Raw genomic sequence first — 24,758 nt, 5'->3', positions numbered from 1 at the left:
TTTATTTGAACATTCATTTATTGAGTGTCAAGTAATGCACTAGATACTCCAGGGATCTGACACAAACTCTGCCCTGAAGGAGCATGTAATCTCACTGGGGAGAAAACAAAACATATGATAATTTTCAAAATAACAAACTAGGCAAACTAGTTAACACTTAAAAAGCAGGCTTTATTCAAATGCAAAATTGCATGTTACAGGGTAACCTTTCAGTAAGAAGCCAGGAAGAGGAGCTCATCATGGGTTGGATTAGTTAAGGACTAGTTATAAAAGAAGTGGTGGGGTTGAGGGAGGCCTGAGATGAAATTTAAAGAATATGTAGAATCTAGGTAAGTGGATAAAAGGTCTGGGGGCAGGGGAAAGGAGAGCATTTCATCGTGAATCAAGGAATTTCTCCACCTGTTTTAACTCTTCCATATGACATCAAAGAGATGTCACTTGCAGCTAGCATTTCAGTGATGTTTTCTTACTAATAATATCGTGATAAAAGAAACATTGACTATAAGAAATAGGAATGGGTCTTATAAAAAGAAACAGCAAAACCCCCAAACTAAAAAACAGTGCAGCCATTTCTCTCTTCTCTCCTTTTGCTTGGCACTCATGAGATGCTAGGTGTGGAAGTCAGCCAACTGAAAAAGAGAGGTGGCTGAAGAAGGTGGGGAGGCTGAAGCCAGTTAAATAGGATGGTCCAATTCACAGATGGTGAGGCTACAGTGCAAATAGGACTCTTTCAACTTGAGCAGGACCCCATTACTTCACTGGAGTTAGAAAGAAAGGAGAGCGTAGACTTTTTGAACTTTCTATAAGAGTGTACCTCCACAGTATACAGAAGACGACGTGAAATTTGATCTGCAAGAAAACTGAGTCCATATTCACATATGTATCAAATTTGCACTTCATTTAGAAGTGTCTGTCATCAAGTACAGCACTGAATTGAAACTGAAAACAAGAGTCAAGAAAGAGCAAAGTCAGCCATCTTTATATTCCACATGAATCCTTTCCCTTTATGGTCTTATTTGTTTCTCCTCAGAAAAGACAAAAAGCTGAGCTGTATAAACACCTGTGGGCTGGGGGTTGAGGGATAAATGAGGGGCGAAATGGAAGCTGAAGGAGCTGTTGGTCAGGTAGAAATCTTTCCAGATGCGCTGAAGGAAACACACTTCATGTTTGACGTAGGAGGTGCCACCACACAAAACGTTTCATGGAAGGATTTAAAGGATCCCATGATTTTTAGTATTCCAAGAATTTTCTTTCACCGAGGGCGATTTAATATGGGTCATCCATACTGAAAGAAAAACAAAAGATAATAAGAGTTTAAAAATTGCAAAACTTGGAGTGTTAGTAGTAAAGGTAAATATTCATTAGAGATGAGAAGAAGAGCAAGGAAATGCTTTCAGCTGGAAATCTCAGACAAGAGGCCGGGCTTTAGGAACTTTTGAAGATGAACAAATGTAAGCAAACCCTAGTAGCAGCACTTCTCAGACTTTCATGTGCTTACCACTCAAAGATGATGTTAAAATGCAAACTCTGATTCAGTAGGTCTGAGTGGAGCCTGAGATTCTGCGCCCCTAACAAGCTCTTTAGTGATGCTTATGCCACTGGCACACAGACCCCACTTGGAGAAATTTTTGTGGTGCATACAGTCTTTGTCTCCAGATCTAATGAGTTTGAAGGACAGTGTAGATTGATTTTTTAAATTTACGTTTATTTTTATTTTATTTTATTTTATTTATTTATTTATTTTTTTGAGATGGAGTCTCACTCTGTTGCCCAGTCTGGAGTGCAGTGGCACGGAGGCAGCTCATGCAACCACAGCCTCCTGGGTTCAAGCGATTCTTCCGCCTCAACTTCCTGAGTAGCTGGGAATACAGGCACGTGCCACCACACCCAGCTAATTTTTGTATTTTTAGTAGAGATGGGGTTTCACCATATTGGCCAGGCTAATCTCAAACTCCTGACCTCATGATCCTCCCGCCACGGCCTCCCAAAGTGCTGGGATTACAGGCGTGAGCCACCGCACCCAGCTGTAGATTGATTTTGAGCAGTGGAAAGTCAAGAAATTAGAAGGCATGCTTAAATGGAAAGTGAAATTGGAGAAAATTTAAACTCATGAGATAGTGGTAGTTATAAACTCGTGATAAATTATATCCTCGGATATAATTTAATGAGATGGTAACACATTTAGTTTAAAGAAATAAGTGACACTTTTTTTGTGTGACACAACTGTCTTATTCTTGGAAAGGACAAGGAGAGAATGAAATATGGTATGTCTTCATAGCACCTTTCAAAGGGAGAACCAGATTCTGAGGAGCTGGTCTCATGATGAAGTGTCAGGGTAAACCACAGTTCAGCAGCTGCAAATGTGCTTGCCAAAATAGAGACAAAAAAATGTTTCTGAAAACAAAATTTCACATATGCCCTCCTCTGAGGTTGGCATCATATCTTCCTGTGTATCTTGGGTGTAGCTTCTATCCTGCCAGAATTTAGACAGTAGAAACCAAATGAGGTGATAAACAGAGTCATTTTGCAGAAGAGTCAAAATAACCCAGCAAGAAATGAAACCACAAATGCCCAAGGAGTCATTCATTCACCATTCAAAAGCTAATAGAAATGAACACAAACTACTATGAAAATTCGCCCAAGAACTTAAAAAAAAAAAAAGGCTCACAGTGTTTAGTGTGATAGTATTCATTTTACCTTTGACTTGTTCTAAAAACACACCGTACTTCTACCCCACCCTTCCTCAGTGCCATCACACAATGGTTTCAGTGTGAAAAAAAAAACACGTTACTGGAAAAGGAGGGTGCCTGGGACTTGCCACTCTAAGCTGGTAGTCAAGGGTCTTGAGTTTTAAAAGCATACGCGTTAAGAGCATAATTCCTGGATCCAAATGAGTATGGATCTCGGCATTGCCATTTATTGTGACCTCAGGCTATTTTATTTCTCTGTGCCTGTTTCTTTATCAGTAATGAAGATGTTCATAGACCCTTCTCCCACAGACTTAAAGGCATATTTCATGATTTAAGACATGTAAACCATTCATAATAGTGTACAACATGGAATTAATATTTGATAAAGGTTTATGATTATTGTAACTAACTCTGTCACTTGCTCAAGGCCTATAGAAAACTTACTTAATTAGTTCAACTACAAAAAGAGTTTGAATGTGATATCCACCAAGATCATATCCAGACCTAGAATTCTGTGATTCTTATGAATGAATACAGCCTTGGTCAATAAATGAGAGCTGGGCAAATAATTCTTCTTTGCTAGGCCTTTCTAGACCATCTGGTGAAGCATTCAAGACTTATGTTGCTGGGGCCAGCCTTCCTTTCCAACTTCAACTCCACAACTCCTCAATAAGCCATGGGCTCAAGAAAGTTCTGCTCAGTGGCCCCTGAAAAATGCTTTCATAGTCTCACTACCATACCACTGCTTACACAGTTTCCTTCCTACAGACTGCCTTCCTTTCCTGCTTTTCTCCATATACCTAAATCCTATCTATTCTTCATAAGCAACCTTCTTTATAACATTTTCTATAATCACCAAGCCAAATGACCTTTTCCTTCTTAAATATAGCACCCATTGGCCATTACCATGCTCTGCCTTGTATTTTTCTGATTTTTTTTTTTCTATATTCCTGTCTTAACTCCCCAGCTAGGTAATAATTTTCCTGAAATCAGGGACCAGGCTGACTCCTCTTGCTGTCTCAAGAAAGCTTAGCAGTTTCCAACACAAAAATGTTCAATAAACAACTATTAATTGACTGATTATAAAAAAATCAGTGAACCATTAAACTTAATATTGCAATTTGCTTAGCATGGTAATTAGCTTTTTGCTAATATTCTTCCAGCCAGTCTCTCTTCCTGTGCCTCAAGGACATCTTAAAAAAAAAAAAAAAAATCTAGTTGATCTGCTTCCATCTAGTGGCAATTAAAACAGGTGGTTCCGGTAGCCAGAAAACAGCTCTGGGTAGATTGTGCCAGAAAATACTTTCACTCAATAGGTGCGAGTTTGAAAGAAATCTTCACATCTGTGGGTTTCCTGCCACAGACATAGGGAGACCAGCCCAGAGAAAGAAGCCTTTCCTCACTAGACTCCATTTGCACTAGTAAAGAGAAGACAGAGTAATTAAAAAGAATAAAAAGAACCTCCACTGATCGTACATCCTCATCCAGTTACCCCTGCCCTACTTCTCCTTCACAGCCAAACATTTTAAAAGAGATGACTGCTTGTTCTGTCTCTACTTTCTCATCCTCAGTGATGCTCAGTGCTTGGCCGTCTGACCTCTGTCTTGATGTCTGCACTGAAAATAGTCTCCCCACTGACACCCTTGTTGCATCCAGGGGATACTTACTGGTTCTCTTGGCAATGTTTGAAACCGTTCCCCTTTCTGTTTCCTTGGCATTCATTACCCCACACTCTTTCTCCTCTTCCTTCTCCCTGCCTGGCAACCTCTTTTCATTTCTCTTTCCCTTAGGTGACTTATTAGATAATGATGTTCCTCTGGCTCCCATCCTCTCTGCCAGGCCCTCTTCCATTCTTAGAGCACTCACACCCTCCCTGGATGATCGTACCTACTCCTGAGATGGCAGTTACCTCCTGAAATGTGAGGGACCCAAATCCACCTCTCCTGCCCCAACATAGCCTCTGTGCTTTGGATAGGTCCGGTGAGCCACAGTGAATGATGTGCATACACCCAAAGCTCAGTACAAAACTGAACCCACGATCTTTGCCTCCAAAACCTCTCATTCTTTTATGTTCCCTTCTCAGAAGTAAACAGGACTACCATCCGCCAGTTTCCAGGTGAGAAAGATGATAATTTGATTCTTCTCTCTCACTTTTAGCCAATTAACAGACACATTCAGTTAACATCACCTCCTCTTATTTCATGAACCCATTCTTACTACTAGTTCCCTAGACAGGCGCCATCGGTTTTAACCTAATAACTGCAAATGCCTCCAAAACAAGTCTCTTTGAATCCAGGCTCACCTGTCTCCCACACTTGCCATACTGCTCTGCAGGGTGACCTTATAAGATGCCAGAGGCAAGGCTACTCACTGTTTAAACCCCTTTAGTGGTATCCCAAAAGACCTCAAGATAAAGCCCATATCACATGGCTTATACATTAGTTTATGATCTGGCTTCTGGGGCGTCATCTTTCCACACTTTTTCCTTTGCATTCTAAGCAATGGCCCATACTAAGTTTGTGGTTGGTAGGATGGTTGCCCAAACCAGCATCCAATCCCTTCAGAAATCATCTCACTTCATTTCTAGCATTTTAAAGGAAGCTCAGTTGTCCAGCTGGGTACTGAATACGTCACCAAAGTCCTCCTTTCATAGTTTATTTTACTTAAACTCTCCTTCCTAAAATTCCAGAGCAAGTCACTAAACCCTAGATACTGAGAAATATTTTTCCATCTTCATTTCTGCCAGGTGGGCCATCAACTTTCACATGTCTGCATCTCCTCCCACTGTGCTATTTCTCCAGTAGAAGAAATTTGAGCTTCAAGACCAAACTGAAAAATACTTGCCTCCTTGGGGAAGCTGTAGGTAGAATTCATGCTCCCTATCTTTCCCACATTTCTGAAGGACAATGCCTGTTAGAGCAATTGAATGCAAATAGTCAATTGAATAAGCATTTATTCATTTCTCAATAAGTGCTTGTTCAATTGAATATTTCTTAAATAATATATTTAAGAAGAAGAATAACACACCACAATGTTTTTAACCCTCAGAAAAAATTCTGAGGTAATCAGAAAAATCTCCCTTTACATAAACTGCCTTTTTCTAATAGGGATTACTTGTTCATTCATTCATTCATTCAGCTCCACTAGCACCAAAAAAGCACAGCTCTGAAAGGAAGCTAGTAGATTTATCACCTTATCTGGTCATTTGGATGAGGATCCCAGGTAAATAAACTACTATGGGGTTAATGTGTCTAGCTAGAGCAGGAAGTAACTTAAGGAAGTAGAGAACGAATCAGCAGATGTGGAAACTCCTCGCCACTAATAAAACTTACCTTTTCTTGGATTTCTTGCCTGAAAATAGAAAATAGAGAAATGGCATTAGCAAAAATTAGACAATTTAAAGTTTTTCAAGTAAGGGAGAAGGAAGACTCCCACTCTCAAAACTGTCTTTTGAAGTATATTAGGTATTTGTTAGGTGGACCCTATCTGTGTCAAAGGAGATTTGAGGAACTGGCTTAATAAACAGTGGTAGACACTAATACATAACAGACATGTTGATGCAGATGCCTCCTGAGGTTCCATTCCATTCTCCGTGCTACTCAAGAAGACAGAATTGCTAAATTGCCTGGTGGCAAGACCCAATATGTCCATTCAAGTGTTTATCCCTTCCCAATCTGCCATCTCATCCTACCTGCAGATTCTTCCCTTGAGGGACAGCTGCTAATACTGTAAAACTATGTGCTATTACAGCTCACAGCATCATCTCTATGAGAATCCACAGGAGAATTTCACTTTGGTGTTGTTGGTAGGAATTGTGCAGCCTCATCTGAGTAACTAATGTGTTTTTATCTTACAAACACAAGGAATATCACATGGTTCTCCTTTGACTGGCTGTAAGGAAACTCAGAGCTAGATCTGAGACCCTCTCCTACCAAGTATATAGAACTTTGTGACATACATTTTTGTGCCATAACTTCAACCTTGGTTCCAAATGATTTTTGTACCCTAAGTTTAAATTTGGCTTTCTTTGTTTTTTTTGGACTCAATAAAACATCAAGCTCATTTATTATTGTGAAGAGCGAAAGAACAAAGCTTCCACAGCGTGGAAGGGGACCCGAGTGGGTTGCCCAAATTTGGCTTCTTTTTCTTACTTTTTAATTAATTTTAATTTGCTATACTGAACACATTTTGTACTGTTCTCACATTCTTTTTGAAAAAAGCAGAATATAAATAAGTAGATAACTTAAAAAAAAACTCTTTGAGCGGAAAGAATCATTTGGGAGGCAATATATTTCAGTGTCTGTAAAGTGGCATTCTAGAATCATCCCACCCAGGTGAAAGCCCTATTTTGCCACCTGTAGTGTAGTGTGCATTTGAACAGCTACTTTCTTTTCTAAACTACAATTTCTTCATCTGTTAAAGAGGCATAATAATTGTATCATCCTCATTGGGTTGATAAAATAAAATATTTCCAAGTATTTAGTTCAGTCCTAGCACGTAGACAGTGTTGCATTACTGTTTTAATCCTTTAAAGTATTAAAGACTACTATTTGAAATCTTTTCTTCTAAAATTCAGCCTGCTGATGACCAAGTGAACTTGAGCAGGGAGAATCAAATCTGAATTAATTTCAGATTCTGGTTAACTTCACATAAATATTTTTTTTAGGGATGATGAACCTAACAGCAATAGATGAGTAAGAATCTGTTCCTACTGAGAGAGTTTCATTTTGAAGAAAAAGGAACTAAGGGGGCATGTGTTCAGTTTCATGCCCTGGTCTAACCCTGTGTGTTGGTTCTGGTGGGAAATTCTTCCAACCGAGGAAAAAAACAGTTCACAAATCTGAAGACCAGTGATTTTAGAAGATGTATCTGGACTGGAGTCTAATCTCTGACTCTGGGTCCTGCTGATATGGGATTTTCGAGATTTGGCCTAAAACATCATTGCCCTGGTTTCCTTATTTACCAAACAGGGCCAATGGTAGTGACTAATCAGAAAATGATAATGCCTGGAGCACAGAATGTGTCTAGATGAGCCCATGCACAAGGACACATGTTTCTGGAACTGTTCCTTATTCCTTTCCTAAAAGAAAGGAGCGAAAGTCTCCATACTAAGACTACTAGGGCAGGGGACAAAGTGCTAGAGTCAGAAGATTCATCTGAGGACAGAAGAATAGGGGTGAAGGCTCTAGTCACTTCATTGGCTACCATGCTCTAAATAGTTACCTGTGCCCTTTTTCTAGCTATTAGAACCCAAAAAGCCTATAAATTCTCTCTCTCTCTCTCTCTCTGTGTATATATATACATATACACACACACATAGACACACACACACACACCTAAACACACACATAGAGATTTATGACTTTTTACTTTTATCCTTGTAAATGCCATGAACTATATTTTGTCTTAGATTTAGCCTGGGAATGTAGCCATTATTTCTACCATTGCCTCTATAGGAAAAATACTCTTCATGTTTTAAAGGACCAACCTACAACTAAAATCTTTGGAAAGCAGAATCATTTGTAAGTTGGTGAAAATGGAAGATGTTTTATAAATGAAGACTTTTTTTTTTTTTTTTTTTGAGACAGGGCCTCACTCTGTTGTGGAGTGCAGTGGTGCTGTCATGGCTTACTGCAGCCTTGACCTCCTGGGTTCAAGTGATCCTCCCACCTCAGTCTCCTGGGTAGCTGGGACTACATGTGCATGCTACCATGCCTGACTAATTTTTTGTATTTTTGTAGAGATGTGGTTTCGCCATGTTGCCCAGGCTGGTCTTGAACTCGTGGGCTCAAGTAATCCTCCTGCCTCAGCCTCCAAAAGTGCTGGGATTACAGGTGACAGCCATGGTGCCTGGCCCACAAATGAAGACTATTTAATGTTATCTTAAAGATACCCTAAGCTTCCTACCAAGCCAGTGATCTTTTGGGGCTTCTGTTTTCTTTGTTGGCATAACTGTAACTAGCCTAACTGCCCGTTATCTGTTTCCTGTTTGCCCCACACTGATTCCCACAGCAGTTTTCAAGTTATCGGTTTGAGATCTTGTACAGAAATGACTCCAAGGTAAAAAATTTAAAAACAACCCCTCTAATTTTTTTACCCTTGCTTATAAAACAGCCTTAGCCAGCTAACCCCTCACTACATACAAATGAGTTTGATTCTATTCTTTTGATTCTACAAACACTTATTAAAAGATTTTAGAATTCGGAAATAAATAGCTTCCTTATTAAGGTGACTTACAGCCCCAAAGTCCTTAAAATTATTTAGACAATAGCCACCTTATCCCAGGGGGGCAGTGTGTAATAACCCACCCTGTTCTCTATCCGTCAGTTCTGCCATCATCGCCCAAGGTAGGAAGAAAGACAGGATGACTGGGGTCAAGATTTGAAGTCTCAATGGAAAAAATAATCGGTGGTTGGAGAAAACTGTCATTCTTCTTTTGCCTTAATGCAGTACTTGATACTTATACTTAGTACTGTATAGTACTTAGTACTGTATAATACTATAAGATAGCGAGATTCAATCAGCACAGAATTTCTAATAGCAAGGGCAGAGACATTTTAACTGCTCAGTGCTCTCGGGTTATACATAGCTAATGAAGTTCTTGCATATCAACAATCCCCACCCCCCCACACACACTTTGTCTTTCTGGATTGGTTAGAAAACTTACCTAGCACCCACTATTCTCAAATTTAAATGAAAGATAAGATCAGAGTGGCACGCAATTATGGACTGATAAATAATATTTTTGTAATTGCCAGTGTAAATGGACAGGGGGCAACCTTTACATACCATATTCAGTGAACAGAATACGTACTAACTAATTTGATGGAAGGAAAATTAAAATGACAATCAACTGAGCCCACAGAAAGGCAACACAGAGCAGTTGGTTAGCAATTGTTTTGAGATCATCCCTGAACTTGAAACAGGTATATCTTTCTTTTGTTGTTGTTGAGACAGAGTCTCACTCTGTCACCAGGCTGGAGTGCAATGGCGCGGTCTCAGCTCACTGCAACCTCCGCCTCCCGGGTTCAAGTGATTCTTCTGTCTCAGCCTCCCGAGTAGCTGGGATTACAGGTGCCCGCCACCACACCTGGCTAATTTTTGTATTTTTAGTAGAGACAGGGTTTCACCATGCTGGCCAGGCTGGTCTTGAACTGCTGACCTCATGATCCGCCCGCCTCGGCCTCCCAAAGTGCTAGGATTACAGGCATGAGCCACCACACCTGGCCAAAACAGGTATATCTTAAAAGCTGCCCAATGTCCATGAATGTTACAGCCTTGAATGGTTCTTCCAGGTGAGTTTGGCCAAATGTGGCACCATACACCCAAGGCCTGCTGCAGGCTAGTGGGTTGCTCACACTTTAAAGCTGAGACACACTCATGCCTTAAGGTAAAGGGAGTGATAATCTGGGCAGCAGATGTTAACTTCTCAAGGCAGTCCTCCTTCTCTTTTCCTCTCTAGTGACGGATGGTTGGAAAGCATATGTGGTGCATTTGGTTAGAGCTGTGGCCTTGGTGAATAGTTACTTGGGAGAATACATGGGAATTTCTCCCAGGGTTAATGCAATGCCCATGTGTTGGGAACCAGGTGACTCTTGAAGAGGTCAGGTATTTGGGAGCAGTGCCTTGAAACCTTAGTGGACATTAGACCCACTTCCTAGTGGAATTGTAGCATTTGAAATCCAAGGCATGTAGGCTTTTAGAGGACAGAGATTGTGTGTCATTTTTTCAGAATTAATTAAGAGCAGGCCAGGCGTGGTGGCTCACACCTGTAATCCAAGCCCTTTGGGAGGCCAAGGCAGGCAGATCACGAGGTCAGGAGATCGAGACCACTCTGGCTAACACAGTGAAACCCTGTGTCTACTAAAAATACAAAAAATTAGCTGGGCATGGTGGCACGCTCCTGTAGTCCCAGCTACTTGGGAGGCTGAGGTGGGAGAATAGCTTGAACCCAGAAGGCGGAGGTTGCAGTGAGCTGAAATTGCACCACTGCACTCTAGCCTGGTGACAGAGTGAGGCTCTGTCTCAAAAAAAAAAAAAAAGTATTAAAGAATTACATAAGAGCAAAGAACCATTAGAATATCTCACTTAGTTGTTATCAGCCTAGCAAGCTGCCTTGAAGGTAATAGACATTTTTAAAAGTTTATCAGATGAAAAGCGAAAATCAGCCAACCTGTTTTAATGAAGGTGTGTCCTGGGCTGATTTACATGTCTCCAGGGACTGATGGCTCTAGAATGTAAAGCTTGGCATCCTGCTTGTGTTGAATCTATCACATTTAATTTCCTGTGGGTTTCTTTTTTTTTTTCTTTTTCACTTTAAAGTTGTGTTCTTTTCATGTGAAGTTAAACTCACATACCTTTTTTTAATCTCCTTGCCAGCCAAATGATAAATGCCAACCCAGAGAATGCAGTAACCATGACTGCCACTGGAATGAAGAGGGGGTTATAATCACCCTCCTTAATCATTGAGAAACTTTTGTCCAATTCTGAAAGAGAAATCAGTAAGGCACATAGCATGAGACCACCAGCATTATTTCCTTAGTCCATCTCATGATATTTGACTTTTTTCCTCCTTACATCTCCCAGTAGTAGCCCATTTGATGCCATTTGACAGATGAGGAAACTGGCATGGGAAGGCCCCTGATGAGTCGACAGCATAGGCAAAGACTGGACCAGCCTTGCTAGTCTAATGCCTACAGAATCTCAATGCCCAGATTTGTGGTTCATGGAGTTCCTGAAAATGCACCTAAAAATGTTGGCAAGAATGGTCATCATTGTATTTAGCTCCATGAACTTGTTCAATGACTGGAACTCTGAAACACAGGGAAGAGCTAAAAGCCTAATACAACTTCAGGAAAAATAAAAGCCAATGATCTGAACTGGATAATTCACCAGTCAAAGGAAATCATTAATGCTTTTACTTTAAAGCAGTTGTGCAAAAATAAGCACTTGATTTTTACATGCCAAGGACCTGCATTAATTTCTTTCCAATGCAGTAGTTACCACTTCCCTCTACTTCCTTCACGAATAAGTAAAAGGGCATGTTTAGAGATACTCTTGTAAGTGTAAACTAAGTTCATTTGGGAGCCTCTATTTGAAAATACTGGTATAAAAATATCTGTCTCCTGATACGAACATTTGAAGGAATCTACTTTTTTACATATTGGCAGAGGGTCTGATTCTATCCTTAGTTCTTCCCATTACTTTGATGAACCTTTTCAAGGTTATTTGATCCCCACACCCAAATATATGATGGAGAGAAGGCTCAAGTTCCCAGGAGCTCCAGACAGAAGGTACCTGTTGGCTTGATGAAGATGAGGAGGAAATGAACACTAGCTAGGCCTTAAAGGGAAATGTCTCAGATAGGCCTAATATACAGTCCTCTGCTAAAGGCCTCCCTGCCTCTCTCTGCTCATCCACTCTACTCCCTGGCCCTGGGCACGCAGCATACAGAGATCAGCATTTCTGACAGCTTCTGTAGATCCTACCATTTAAAGACTTTTGTCATCCATGCAGATAGTCTCAGGAGCAGACACAGGTAGCTATTCTTTCACATGCTAGCTTAACATGCATTTGCTTTAGCACCTATTGCCAGGCACTGTGTCAGGTGGAGGGTATACAAAGATGAACAAGACATGATTCTTCTCATATACAGATAGATTTTGGAGGCATTAGCTTAGTGATGATTCAGGAGTATCCATTATTTGGGAAAGTAGGTGGTCATTAGTGACCTTTTACAGGCATTTCAATGGGCTAACAGAGATGTTAGATTGTAGTGGAATAGAAGAATGGGTAAAAAGTAAATCAGTGAGTTCAGATTTTAAGAGTTAAGATGGCAAGAGGTGAGAACAAAAAAAGGAAATGATTGTCATTAAAGGAGGAGGAAAGACCAGCCAAAGATTTTACAGTGAGTTAAGCATACAAATTTATTTCTAGGCCACATATTCTTAGCAAAACAACATGTAAATGTTTATGTATGTCTTTCCTCATATCTGCTCATCCATCAGCTCCATCGTTAAGACTTCAGTTTTCCAGGACAAACTTACTCACTTTGACATATTGGACTAGGATTTGACCAGATTCCAGATGATTCACAAATGGTTTTCTTCTTCCCAATTAACTCAGTTCCTTCTGAGCAGATGAAGGTACATGCAGAGGTAAAGCTGAAGCTGGCCAGGGGATGGCTACAGTTCATGATCCCCAAATCTGGTGCTGATAGAGGCTCACACTGAATCACTTCAATGAAAAAGAAAAAAAAAAAAAAAAAAGACAAAACAGTATTTCTGAGTAGAGACCCTCCCTTGAGCAAAGGATTTTTAGCCAAAGCTGCCTGACTACATTACTTGTGATATTGCTTCCAGGCTTTATTTTCTTGAGAATGATGGTGGGTGGTGAATGAGCGATGAAGGCAAGGAAGCATTGAAAGCTGTGGGGAGAGGAGTGGCTACTCCAGGCTGCTGCCCTAGCTAAGGTGACCCTCCCCTTCTGCTGGAAGTACCATGCCATATGGCCTCTGCATCAAGGGCTCTTATGGGATATTCTCAGAGAATCTCTGCCGTTTCATCTGTTCTGATATCTACCCAAGCATTTTGAAAAACATCCCAATTCACTGAAGCAAGTCCAACTTCCGTAAATTCCAGTAGGTGGGTTGACAGTTTTATAATTTCAATAAGGGATTTTGATAGCACTTCTAAGAATTAAACTACTTAAACTAATGCATCAGGAGCATACTTGTAGAAAAGTTAACCAAAACTTCATAAGTTCAGATGACATTGGTTTTCTCCCATATGGAGATAAGGTTGGCAGTTAAAAACGAAAAAAAAAAAAAAAAACTACCTTATTTCAAACTTGAAAAGATCAAGAGATTGTGTTTTTGTTTTTCGGTTGTTATTCTCCTAAAAGTTTATGCATGAGGAAAAGTAAAAGTGATTTTAAGAATAAGCCAAATAAAACAACCAAGAAAGACCTCCACTACCCTGGGAAGGAAACTGGTTGGTGTTAAGTAGGACACCACATAAAACAGGTGTTATTGAGAGGAGAAGAACCAAAATGTAACTGAGGTTCAACAAGACATTATTTATGCAATGGCAATGAGAAAAATAAAAAACACAGTATAACCATGCTGTATTGCTATAAATCATGTTACACACTGGGAAATGGCTTCAGGGGTATTTGGTTTTTACTTTTTGTTTGGGAGGTTTTTCAAAAAAATTTAGTTAGAATAAGTCCTTTGAAAAACATCACAGTAGGTTAAACAAAGTTAGGTTAAATTAGGCTCCTAAGTTTGACTTCTCAGCAAACTTCTACTGAATGTTCTGACTGTAAGCCCAGGATTGCATGACAAAGCCTCTAGTCTGAAGTTACTCACCTTGACAGGTTGGTTCTGGAGATGACCAGTTTCCAAATGGTCCACAAGTGGTTTCTTCAATCCCAGTTAAGTTTGTTCCCTCAGAGCAGCTGAAGGCACACTGTGAGCTGAAGCTGAAGTTTCCCAAAGGGTGAGTACAGTCCATGGTACCCAGCTCCGGGGCCTCCAAAGGCTCACACTGAATCACTTCAATAGGGAAAGAAACAGTATGGGGAAGAGTTAAGAGGAACTGATGCCTGGATTTGAATCCTAGCCCTGCCACTTGATAACCATGTGCCTTTAAACAAGGTTACTTGAACCCTCCAACTTCAGTTTCTTCATCTATATAAGAGGAATAATGAAATTGTGTTATCTTTATCAAATTGATATGGAAACTAAATGTAATTCAATTAGCATAAGTCAAGGACCTTAGAACAAAGCCTGACTCATCAGAAATTCTAATTAAACATTAGCTAGTCTTCATATTATTATCTTTAGCATTATCTGTAGTGAGAATCCTTAAACCCAAATAGGTGTAACTGGGAATGACCAGCTTAGTCGGGAAATAACTATCACATCAGAGCCCCTGAGTCTACTAGAGTATTGGGAGCAAGACGTTCAGAGAAAGAGTGGGTCTCCATAATAAGCCTTCTTTGCAAGGAGAGAATATAAAAGTCTAGGAAGCATTTTGACCTCAATTCTGTCTTCTATTCTAGCTCAGTTCCAGAATTTTACCTCTTTTGATTTTGACAACCCTCTCCAGAAACTGTATCTATTTCCCTGTTCTGATTGGTGGTACAATAGGTAAATTTAAGACTTGGAAATTAAAGTTTTCACATTTTAGACCCTGCCATGCCATTTGGTAAACAGTACAACTTTCATGTCTTATTCCTCATCTGTCAAATTTAAGCCATTATTGCTACCTTGCTCTAGAGACTTCAAGGAAGAATGGACTCAAGGAATCAGAAGAATTTTTGTATTTGGAAACTATATGAGATGAGATTAGGGAGAAACATGGGAACTAAGAGAAAATGTTACCTTTTTTCATTGATTTAAAGAGTATCTATTATATATCAAGCATTACTCTGGGGCTTGAAGAGCTTAGATTTCACCCTGTAGGACAAAATGGTAGGTAGAAATTAATGGGTGGATTGTCATGTATGTGTGATGTGTTTTAATTGCTTTTAATTGATCAGTCTCCCTGTAGTATGAATAATATATTTGAGGGGAGCTAATTTAAAATTGTGGAACTCATCTAATAAACTATTGCAAGAATCTAGAAGAAAGATAATGATGGCAATGGTAGTAGAGTTGGCAAGTGGAAGACAAATTAGAAAAACACTAAGTTGTAAAAATTGGTAGAATGTTACCCTGCATAAATGTTGGGGGAGTTAAGAGAGTCTCATACCAGGGTGCCCATGTAAATGGTGACTCCACATACTGAGATAAGAAATATGAAGAGAAAAGCTGACTGGGAACAATTGGTTTTATAGTCTTTTAAACATCCCAAAGGACATCCTTAGCATATTTGAGTTCAGAGCTGGAGATAGGCTTATCAGTCCAAAGATCACATAGATTTGTGAGTCCGCAAAAGTCAGTAAGTTTGACCAAAGGATACATGTAGATTAGAGTCAGAAGAGCAATATACAAAAGACAAAAGCTGAGAAATTATAGTAGTTTATGGTCCTGGATAAGTGCTCATGAAGGATCTCAGGAGAAATGATCACAGGCAGAAAGAATGAGAAAAGAGTGATATGAGAGAAACCAAGACAAAAAAAGTAAAATGTTAAAAATGAGTGAAATAGGCATACCAATAATTAAAAATGAGTAAAATAGGCATACCAATAACATAAAGGTTAAAAAATAGAGTTCAAAAATGGGGTGAGGGTAAAGTATTAGGAAGGAGTCATGGCCCAGGGATCAAGTGAAATGAGTTAGATCTATAGATCTATTTCAGTTGGTTGACATTTAAATGTATTTTGGTTTTAATTCTTTATTCTTTACAAACATTGCTTTTTAAAAAAATTAAATTGTCCAATTCAATTCAGGCTCACAAGCAAGTGCCTCATATATACAGGCATTTTGTGGATCCCAAAGATGCAATGATAAATAGGACACTTACTGATCTCAAGAAGTTTTCAGTACCAGACGAGACGGACAAGTGAACAGATGACTTCAACATAAGTGGGAGAAATGAGGAAGAAATATGTGGAGATATCAGAACTAAGAAAGCTTCCTAGAAGAAACTGTCTTTGAACAATGTCTTAAAGATGACATGTTTTTTGGCCATGTGCAAAATGAGAGAGAAGGCCACCAGCAAAGTCAGTGTGCTACAGAGCACATGTGTTAAGTGTGGAGAACTGCAAGAAGGAAAGGAACGACTAGAAGGAAAAAGCAAGATACTTTCTGGGTAACTCAGCCTCCTAATGATAAATGGCATAGTTTCTTCCAGACCTTAGAGTTCTAATTAATCTAACAAGCTCATTAGATTGTGAGCTTCTTGAGAGTGGGAATCTACCATGCTAATTCCTTATTATAACCCTGATAGCTTTTATCCCAACACTGTGCTTCTTGTGGTACTCAAAAAGACTTGTTGAGAGGTGAATCGAAACTTCATGCTGACTTATGAAATCTTTACGGAAAGGTAACAATATTGTGAAAGCAGAGCTTTCTGATCAAAACTTCCCATTTCTCATAGTGGCTAGTATCATTTTGTTCCAACCAGCTTCATGAAAAGCTATGATGATTCCTGTGACTTTACCTAAGAAGAAGCAAAGAAAGGAAAGAGACTTACCAAACTGACACTGGGGCCCATAGTACCCCACATCACAGTTGCAGGTGTAATTATTGATGATTTCTACACATTCTCCATGGCCACTGCATGACCAGGGCTGGCAAGAAGCTTTAAGGAGGTCAGAAAAAAAATATTTTAATGTGATTACATTTTAGTACTCAAAGTCATTTCTTTAGACATAGATAACCTTTTGTCTAAGATGATTTAAATAATCAGGAAAGGTTTATTTGTAAATTCATAGCATAAAAATCATATGCTAAAATTTTTATGTATAAAATACACTAAGCATATAGTCATAGGCATTTATTTGCTTTTGGAATGAAATTACCAATACTAATATTCTGTGACACTTATAGGAAACTTAGTGGCATACCTTGAAACTCTTGAAATTACTTGTTTTTAATGAGTGAGAAGGTTAAATGATGACCTGACCTCAATCATTTCTGCATGCAATTATTTCTTGGCAATCCCTTTCTTTATAGAAATCAAAGATTAAAAAGTCCAAATTTGCTAAAACAGTAGAGTCCAATTTATAAGAGACCAAATTAACTATGGTTCACTATTAAAACATCACTTGGAAAATGCTGGCTGTTTTGGAATTGTAAAAGATTTTACAGAAATATTCATACACCAAAGATAGTGCAATTTTTATATAAAATTATATAAGGTTAGACCAAGAAGGAAGCACGCAGCACCACACTCTCTACTTCACAGTGTGAAAACTGAGGTGATGTGAGCCTAAGTTTCCAACTGGCCCCAGCTGTCAGCTTCTCCTCCCCTGCCTTATTATCAAAGGCACTGATTGTCTAGTTCTTCCTCTGTACTTCCTACGTACACCTATCATTTTGATGTAACTTGATTTAGGGGTATAGCTTTTGTGCACAGGGACAAATCTTACACACCAAAAATTCTTAGAAGTGACACGATGCAAGATTATATAGAGGGCTAGATGTATTTTAGAATGAACCAGCAGCTGTTCTCATCCCCCCACCTTTCCATGGGGTAAATCTGAGTATTCTCTTAACCGTGGCCCTTCCTGAGTCTGAGGCAGCATAGCCGTCTTGTCACTCCCTACCTGTGTAACAGAGGGCTGCCTTTTGTTTGTGGCAGGCGTCATCGTTCCATTTGCCTGCATCTTTGTTTCTCTTGATATAGATCTCCACGCAGTCCTCCTTGTTCTTCTTGTTGTTGGGCTCACCATCTCCCCAGTTCTCTGCTTCTTCAGTGAGAGATTTGTTGGTTCCCACCCACGTCCATATTCCTCCTATCTTCCGGATTCCTATCCAGTAGTAAGAACGACTGAAAGGCAGAGTCTTCTCCAGATACTCAATTTCCGCCTTGTTTTGTATGGCAACTAAATCTGTGTAATTGTCTCGGCAGAATCTTCTAGCCCTTTGCCAGTTCAAGGGTTTTTCAGAATAATGGTAAGTCCAGCAGTCGGTTCCATGATGTGCCAGGAAATCTGCAAGACATCAGTGTGACCTATGAAGACTTACATAATGTTACGGCTAAAAAGAACCTAGCACTACTCCAGGCTGAGCCAGACACTTAGAGATGAGGAAACAGAGCCTAAGAGTGTATGTGACCATATCAGGATCACAGAATAGTTGTTTGCAGATTTGAAGTAGAACCTAGACCTTCTGGCTTGAATATAAGATGCTTTTATCTAAGGTTCTATTTGAAACAAATTTAGTGGTTTTCTAGGTTTATTTTCTTATTAATTTTTTTTCTCAAAATTATTTCAGGTGAAATTTAACCAACATATTTTAGACATTCATATTTCTTTTTCTTTGTAGCTGTTAATGATTTACAACTAATTACAGTGTAATATCATATAACTATACAATTTACGTATACTTTTTAATCCTGGAATCATTTCTTGAAGGCCAACACATATGTACCTATGGGAGAAGCATAATAAGGACAGGAAGAACAGTGACATACTTTTAAGTAACCTCTTTTACATAAAAAACGTTTTATTTTACCATAGGAAGAACTGCTTCTGGAAAAGCCCAATATACCACTCAACTCTTATATATCTAACTGTATAATTTTTAAAAAGAACAATTTACAAAGCCAAATGGTATAGGATTATGAAATTCATTAGATCATGTTCTATACATAAAGAGACTCAACTGATGATGTTTAATAAACATATGGACCCATCAAATATGAGGGCTTTGAAGATATCTAATTAAACACATAATTACACAATGACTTCATAATAATATATGGCATTCTAAGCATGGTATGATCTACATGAATCACTATTTAATACAGTAAAGAAACAGATATAATTGATGGTAAAGAGCATCATAAAATAAACATTTTGAACAGAGTTTTGAATGAGCATTCCACTAGAATGCAAGTTCTAAGAGGGAAAAAACTGTTGTGTCCACTGCTGTATCCTTAGTGCCTAGCATGAATGTCACACATTGTAGGGACTCAGAAAATACCTGTTGTATGAAAAGAGCACTAAGTTTCTATGTGACACAGTGCAGACATGGCTTAAGGAATGTGTGAATGGGAGAGTTAGCATGTTTGCTTGGCTAGAGCTGAAAATCCAGGCTAGGGAGTAAGAAGACATTAGTTTACTCAGGAAATGAAAAACCAAGTTCAAAGCTATTGCTGGAGAGTCTTCAAGAATCAGATATAAAATTTGTCACAACAACGGGAGAAGGACCAAAAAATGATAAAGCCCCGTCCCTTAATGAGCTCATATTGTAATTGTAGAAATGACATTAATGTACACTGAACTATGAATAAAAAATAGAAAATGAGGTGCTAAATATTTGGTACAGATTGTAAGTGCCTTAACAGAGATTTCTTAATTAACATTATTCCTTTATAATTGAAGGATTTTGTGGGGTTATTGGGATTTGAACTCTACAGCGTGGGCTATTATAGGTTAAAAATAGTGTTCAGGAGTTTCTGGGGAAGAAATAAAGGTAAGAAGAAAAGAGATGTTTAAAGAAAGGATAGAATTAACAGCTCTCTGTGAAATAATTTTCCCTTAGACTATGTATAACTAGTGGATATTTAAGAAAAATGAATATAAGTAAAATAGACTTAGCGATATATAAATATCATAACATACCACAACAGAGCATTGTCCACCCCCACAACTTGAAGATGTTCCATAAGTCCCTCTGGGTGCTCTGACATTTCCATGGAAATATCTGCAAATGAAATACAAAATTATATTTAGATTTATACTCTTAAACCACACATTTATAGCTTTTGAGGTGGTGCTTACAACTTTCTTAATATTCAGAATAAAACACACATGTCTACTAACCCTGTCTGAGGTAACAGGTTTCTCAGACATAGATGAAAAATTACTTCAAATTTACATCAGAACTGATGCACAGTTTTGTTTTGTTCTATTTTATTTTTACGCTTTAGTCTCAAGTTGCTAATCGGTACTGCCCTGAATTTTTTCTATGGTTTGGTAATTTTTATACCTGCTTTTCTGCTGAGCTATTAGATAAAACTATTTAATATTTAGTATGTATATTTTTAAAGTATTGTTGGTGCTTAATTAACTATTGATGCTTATATTAAATGTTATAGCCTCACTCTTGATCATAATGGGTCAATGCCTCAAGTACCTAAAAAAAAAATTAGATAGCCAGACACCAGGAAAGAAAAGTATTTCTTTTTTTAATGGAAAGAAAAGTATTTCTTTTTTTAATAAAAAGAAATACCTTTTTGAGCAACTGAAATGACAAAGTCACAAATTTCCTGCACACCTTAAAATATACTTAATGTAAATGACGAGTTAATGGGTGCAGCACACCAACATGGCACATGTATACATGTGTGACAAACCTGCATGTTGTGCACATGTACCCTAGAACTTAAAGTATAATTTTAAAAAAATTCTATCTTCCAAAGCGTATCACTTCTCAGGTAGACACAGTGTTTATTGCAAAAGATCTGATTTCAATAGTATTCAAGAGTCTCCCCAGAGACAAAGTCAAGAAGAGGAAATCAGCATATCTGAGAAGAAAGATTTCAGGATCACTTTTTTTGAGGGTCTGAGAAAATTTTTAGTTTCTATATTATTTAAAACCAGAATTGAAATGGGGTGATTCCTATCCTTACCACCTGCCTCTACAACCCCAAGAGTTTCTATCTGAGCATCTAAACGTCTTTTAGGCTGAAAGGCTCACCATGGCTTTGCTTGGTCCTTCTCTAGTTCTTCTGCAGCCCATTGAGCCTCTTGACTTAGCACAAGGGTCTCAGGTCCTTGCCCAAGGGGAGTGTGCTGTGCTGCAGGTAGACTGCACTGAACGTCAACAGAAAGCCTTGCTTTCTTTCATTTCTCTAACCCAGTCTCACATCCTCCTCCTCCTCCCCTTTTCCCTCCCCTTCCTCCTGCACTTCTCTTTCCTCTTTCCCCACCCCTTTCCTAGACTGGCCTCTATTGCCTCCCACTGAGACAAAAATGAACTGCTGATCAGAAAGTAATGTGACTAGATTCTCTCTTCCTTCCCTCCTTTCTATCCTTCCTTCCATTCTCCTATGCATCTTTCCTTACCCTTCTCCTCCTTCACTCATTGTTGTTGCTGTTCTTCTTCCTCTTCTTTTTCCTCCTCCTCCTCTTCTTCTACTTGTTCTTGTTCTTGTTTTTGTTTGGTTCTTGTTCTCCTCTTCCTCCTTCTCTCTCTCCTCCTCCTCCTTCTTTTCCACCACCCTCCCCTATCTTTTTCATAAATGCTAAACTAACTGTTGGCTACCTGTGGTAAATGGCCCTTGGAAATTGCAAATACTACAAATCGAAACTGCATTTCAGACAAATTTATGATGTTTGCAAAACTTCAGTAGAGCTAAGCAGTGGACTTGACTCGTTTCGGTTCCTTCACCTCCGTCTTTCCTTGCTCACCACCTAGTGGACGTCCTTGTTAGTGGCACTTCCTGAAGTTAACCCCTGAAGAGAGCCCATGCTCTCTAGCTTTTCACCGTGTAGGTTTGGGAGCCTACAAGTACCTTTAATATTCTTGGACTATAAAATGAGACGGTTTTATAAGACTGCATGTGAAATTAGGACCCATATGATGAAGGACAATAAAAAGGAAGACCCACTGATGTGAGTCAATGAGTCAAATGCAAATCAGATTTGCATTTTTAGGAAAATAATAATAGTGACAACAAAAACTCTGAAGCTCAGCGCCCCATATTTATTATATTGTTTAATCTTTATAACAGCTCTCTGCTGTAGATATGATTATTATCCCCATTCTAAAGAGTCTCAAAGAGGTTAAGAAACAAATTCAAAAACTAGCGGAAGACAAGAAATAACTAAGATCAGAGCAGAACCATAGGAGGTAGAGACACGAAAAAGCCTTCAAAAAATCAATAAATCCAGGAGCTGCATTTTGAAAAGATTAACAAAATAGATGGACCACTAGCTAGACTAATAAGAAAGAAGAATCAATAGACACAATAAAAAATGGTAAAGGGGATATTACCACTGATCCCGTAGAAATACAAACTACCATCAGAGATTACTATAAACATCTTTACGCAAATAAACTAGAAAATCTAGAAGAAATGGATAAATTACTGGACACATACACCCTCCCAAGACTAAACCAGGAAGAAGTCAAATCCCTGAATAGACTAATAACAAGTTCTGAAATTAAGGCAGCAATTAATAGCCTACCAACTAAAAAAAGCCCAGGACCAGATGGATTCACAGCCAAATTCTACCAGAGGTACAAAGAGGAGCTGGTACCATTCCTTCCGAAACTATTCCAGAGAATAGAAAAAGAGGAACTCCTCCCTCACTCATTTTATGAGGCCAGCATCATCCTGATACTAAAACCTGGCAGAGACACAACAAAAAAAGAAAATTTCAGGCCAATATCCCTGATGAACATCATTGCAAAAATACTCAATAAAATACGGCAAACTGAATCCAGCAGCACATCAAAAAGCTTATCAACCACAATCAAGTTGGCTTCATCCCTGGAATGCAAGGCTGGTTCAACATACACAAATCAATAAACAGAATCCATTACGTAAACAGAACCAATCACAAAAACCACGTGATTATCTCAATAGATGCAGAAAAGGCCTTGGATAAAATTCAACAACCCTTCATGCTAAAAACTCTCAATAAACTAGGTATTGATGGAACGTATCTCAAAATAATAAGAGCTATTTATGACAAACCCACAGCCGATAGCATACTGAATGGGCAAAAACTGAAAGCGTTCCCTTTAAAAACTGGCACAAGACAAGTATGCCTCTCTCACCACTCCTGTTCAACATAGTATTGGAAGTTCTGGCCAGGGCAATCAGGCAAGAGAAAGAAATAAAGTGTATTCAAATAGAAGAGAGGAAGTCAAATTGTGTCTGTTTGCAGATGACATGATTGTATGTTTAGAAAATCCCGTTGTCTCAGCCCAAAATCTCCTTAAACTGATCAGCAACTTCAGCAAAGTCTCAGGTTACAAAATCAATGTGAAAAAATCACAAGAATTCCTATACAGCAATAATAGACAAACAGAGAGCCAAATCATGAGTGAACTCCCATTCACGATTGCTACAAAGAGAATAAAATACCTAGGAATCCAACTTACAAGGAATGTGAAGGACCTCTTCAAGGAGAACTACAAACCACTGCTCAAGGAAATAAGAGAGGACACAAATGAATGGAAAAACATTCCATGCTCATGGGTAGGAAGAATCAATATCATGAAAATGACCATACTGCCCAAGGTAATTTATAGATCCAGTGCTATCCCCATCAAGCTACTACTGACTTTTTTCACAGAATTAGAAAAAAACTACTTTAAATTTCATATGGAACCAAAAAAGAGCTTGTATAGCCAAGACAATCCTAAGCAAAAAGAACAAAGCTGGAGGCATCATGCTACCTGACTTCAAACTATACTACAAGGCTATAGTAACCAAAACAGCATGGTGCTGGTACGAAAACAGATATATGGACCAACGGAACAGAACAGAGGCATCAGAAATAACACCACACATCTACAACCATCTGATCTTTGACAAAGCTGACAAAAAGAAGCAATTGGGAAAGGATTCCCCATTTAATAAATGATGTTGGGAAAACTGGCTAGCCATATGCAGAAAACTGAAACTGGATCCCTTCCTTACACCTTATACAAAAATTAACTCAAGATGGATTAAAGACTTAAACGAAAGACCTAAAACCATAAAAATTCTAGGAGAAAACCTAGGCAATACCATTCAGGACGTAGGTATGGGCAAAGACTTCATGACTAAAACACCAAAAGCAACGGCAACAAAAGCCAAAATTGACAAATGGGATCTAATTAAACTAAAGAGCTTCTGCACAGTAGAAAGAAAAAAAACTATCATCAAAGTGAACAGGCAACCTACAGAATGGGAGAAAATTTTTGCAATCTATTCATCTGACAAAGGGCTAATATCCAAAATCTACAAGAAACTTGAACAAATTTACAAGAAAAAACAAACAACACTATCAAAAAGTGAGTGAAGGATATGAACAGATGCTTCTCAAAAGAAGAAGTTTATGCAGTCAACAAACATATGAAAAAAAGCTCATCATCACTGGTCATTAGAGAAATGCAAATCAAAACCACAATGAGATGCCATCTCATGCCAGTTAGAATGGCGATTATTAAAAAGTCAGGAAACAACAGATGCTGGAGAGGATGTGGAGAAATAGGAATGCTTTTTACAGTGTTGGTGGAAGTGTAAATTAGTTCAATCATTGTGTAAGACAATGTGGCGATTTCTCAAGGATCTATAACTAGAAAAACCATTTGACCCAGCAATCCCATTACTGGGTATATTCCCAAAGGATTATAAATCATTCTACGATAAAGACACATGCACACTTATGTTTATTGAGGCACTATTCACAACAGCAAAGAGTTGGAACCAACCCAAATGCCCACCAATGATA

General features: G+C 38.7%; 1 protein-coding gene across 3 annotated transcripts; it reads right to left on the bottom strand.

The window, feature by feature from the left end:
* SELL (selectin L) lies at positions 1-21,696 on the bottom strand. 3 transcript variants are annotated; one of them, XM_004027868.5, is made up of 9 exons: positions 21,007-21,212; positions 19,929-20,010; positions 17,907-18,293; positions 16,832-16,939; positions 14,059-14,244; positions 12,741-12,926; positions 11,048-11,176; positions 6,023-6,041; positions 1-1,285 (listed from the first exon to the last, which is right to left on the bottom strand). In XM_004027868.5, the coding sequence occupies exons 1-9, from the start codon at positions 21,046-21,048 to the stop codon at positions 1,267-1,269; spliced, it is 1,158 nt and encodes a 385-aa protein (XP_004027917.1). In that variant the 5' UTR covers positions 21,049-21,212; the 3' UTR covers positions 1-1,266. The 3 variants fall into 3 exon arrangements, with proteins under 3 accessions (XP_004027917.1, XP_055221729.1, XP_063567045.1); XM_063710975.1 differs by lacking the exon at positions 21,007-21,212 and adding an exon at positions 21,375-21,696 and having other exon boundaries at positions 169-1,285; XM_055365754.2 differs by lacking the exon at positions 11,048-11,176 and having other exon boundaries at positions 153-1,285; positions 21,007-21,197.
* Between the last annotated feature and the right edge of the window lie 3,062 nt (positions 21,697-24,758).

The sequence above is a fragment of the Gorilla gorilla genome, chromosome 1 (assembly GCF_029281585.2).
Source record: "Gorilla gorilla gorilla isolate KB3781 chromosome 1, NHGRI_mGorGor1-v2.1_pri, whole genome shotgun sequence".
Taxonomy (NCBI): domain Eukaryota; kingdom Metazoa; phylum Chordata; class Mammalia; order Primates; family Hominidae; genus Gorilla; species Gorilla gorilla.
Note: the sequence above shows the minus strand (reverse complement) of the source record. Positions and strands in the feature narration are given on the sequence as shown.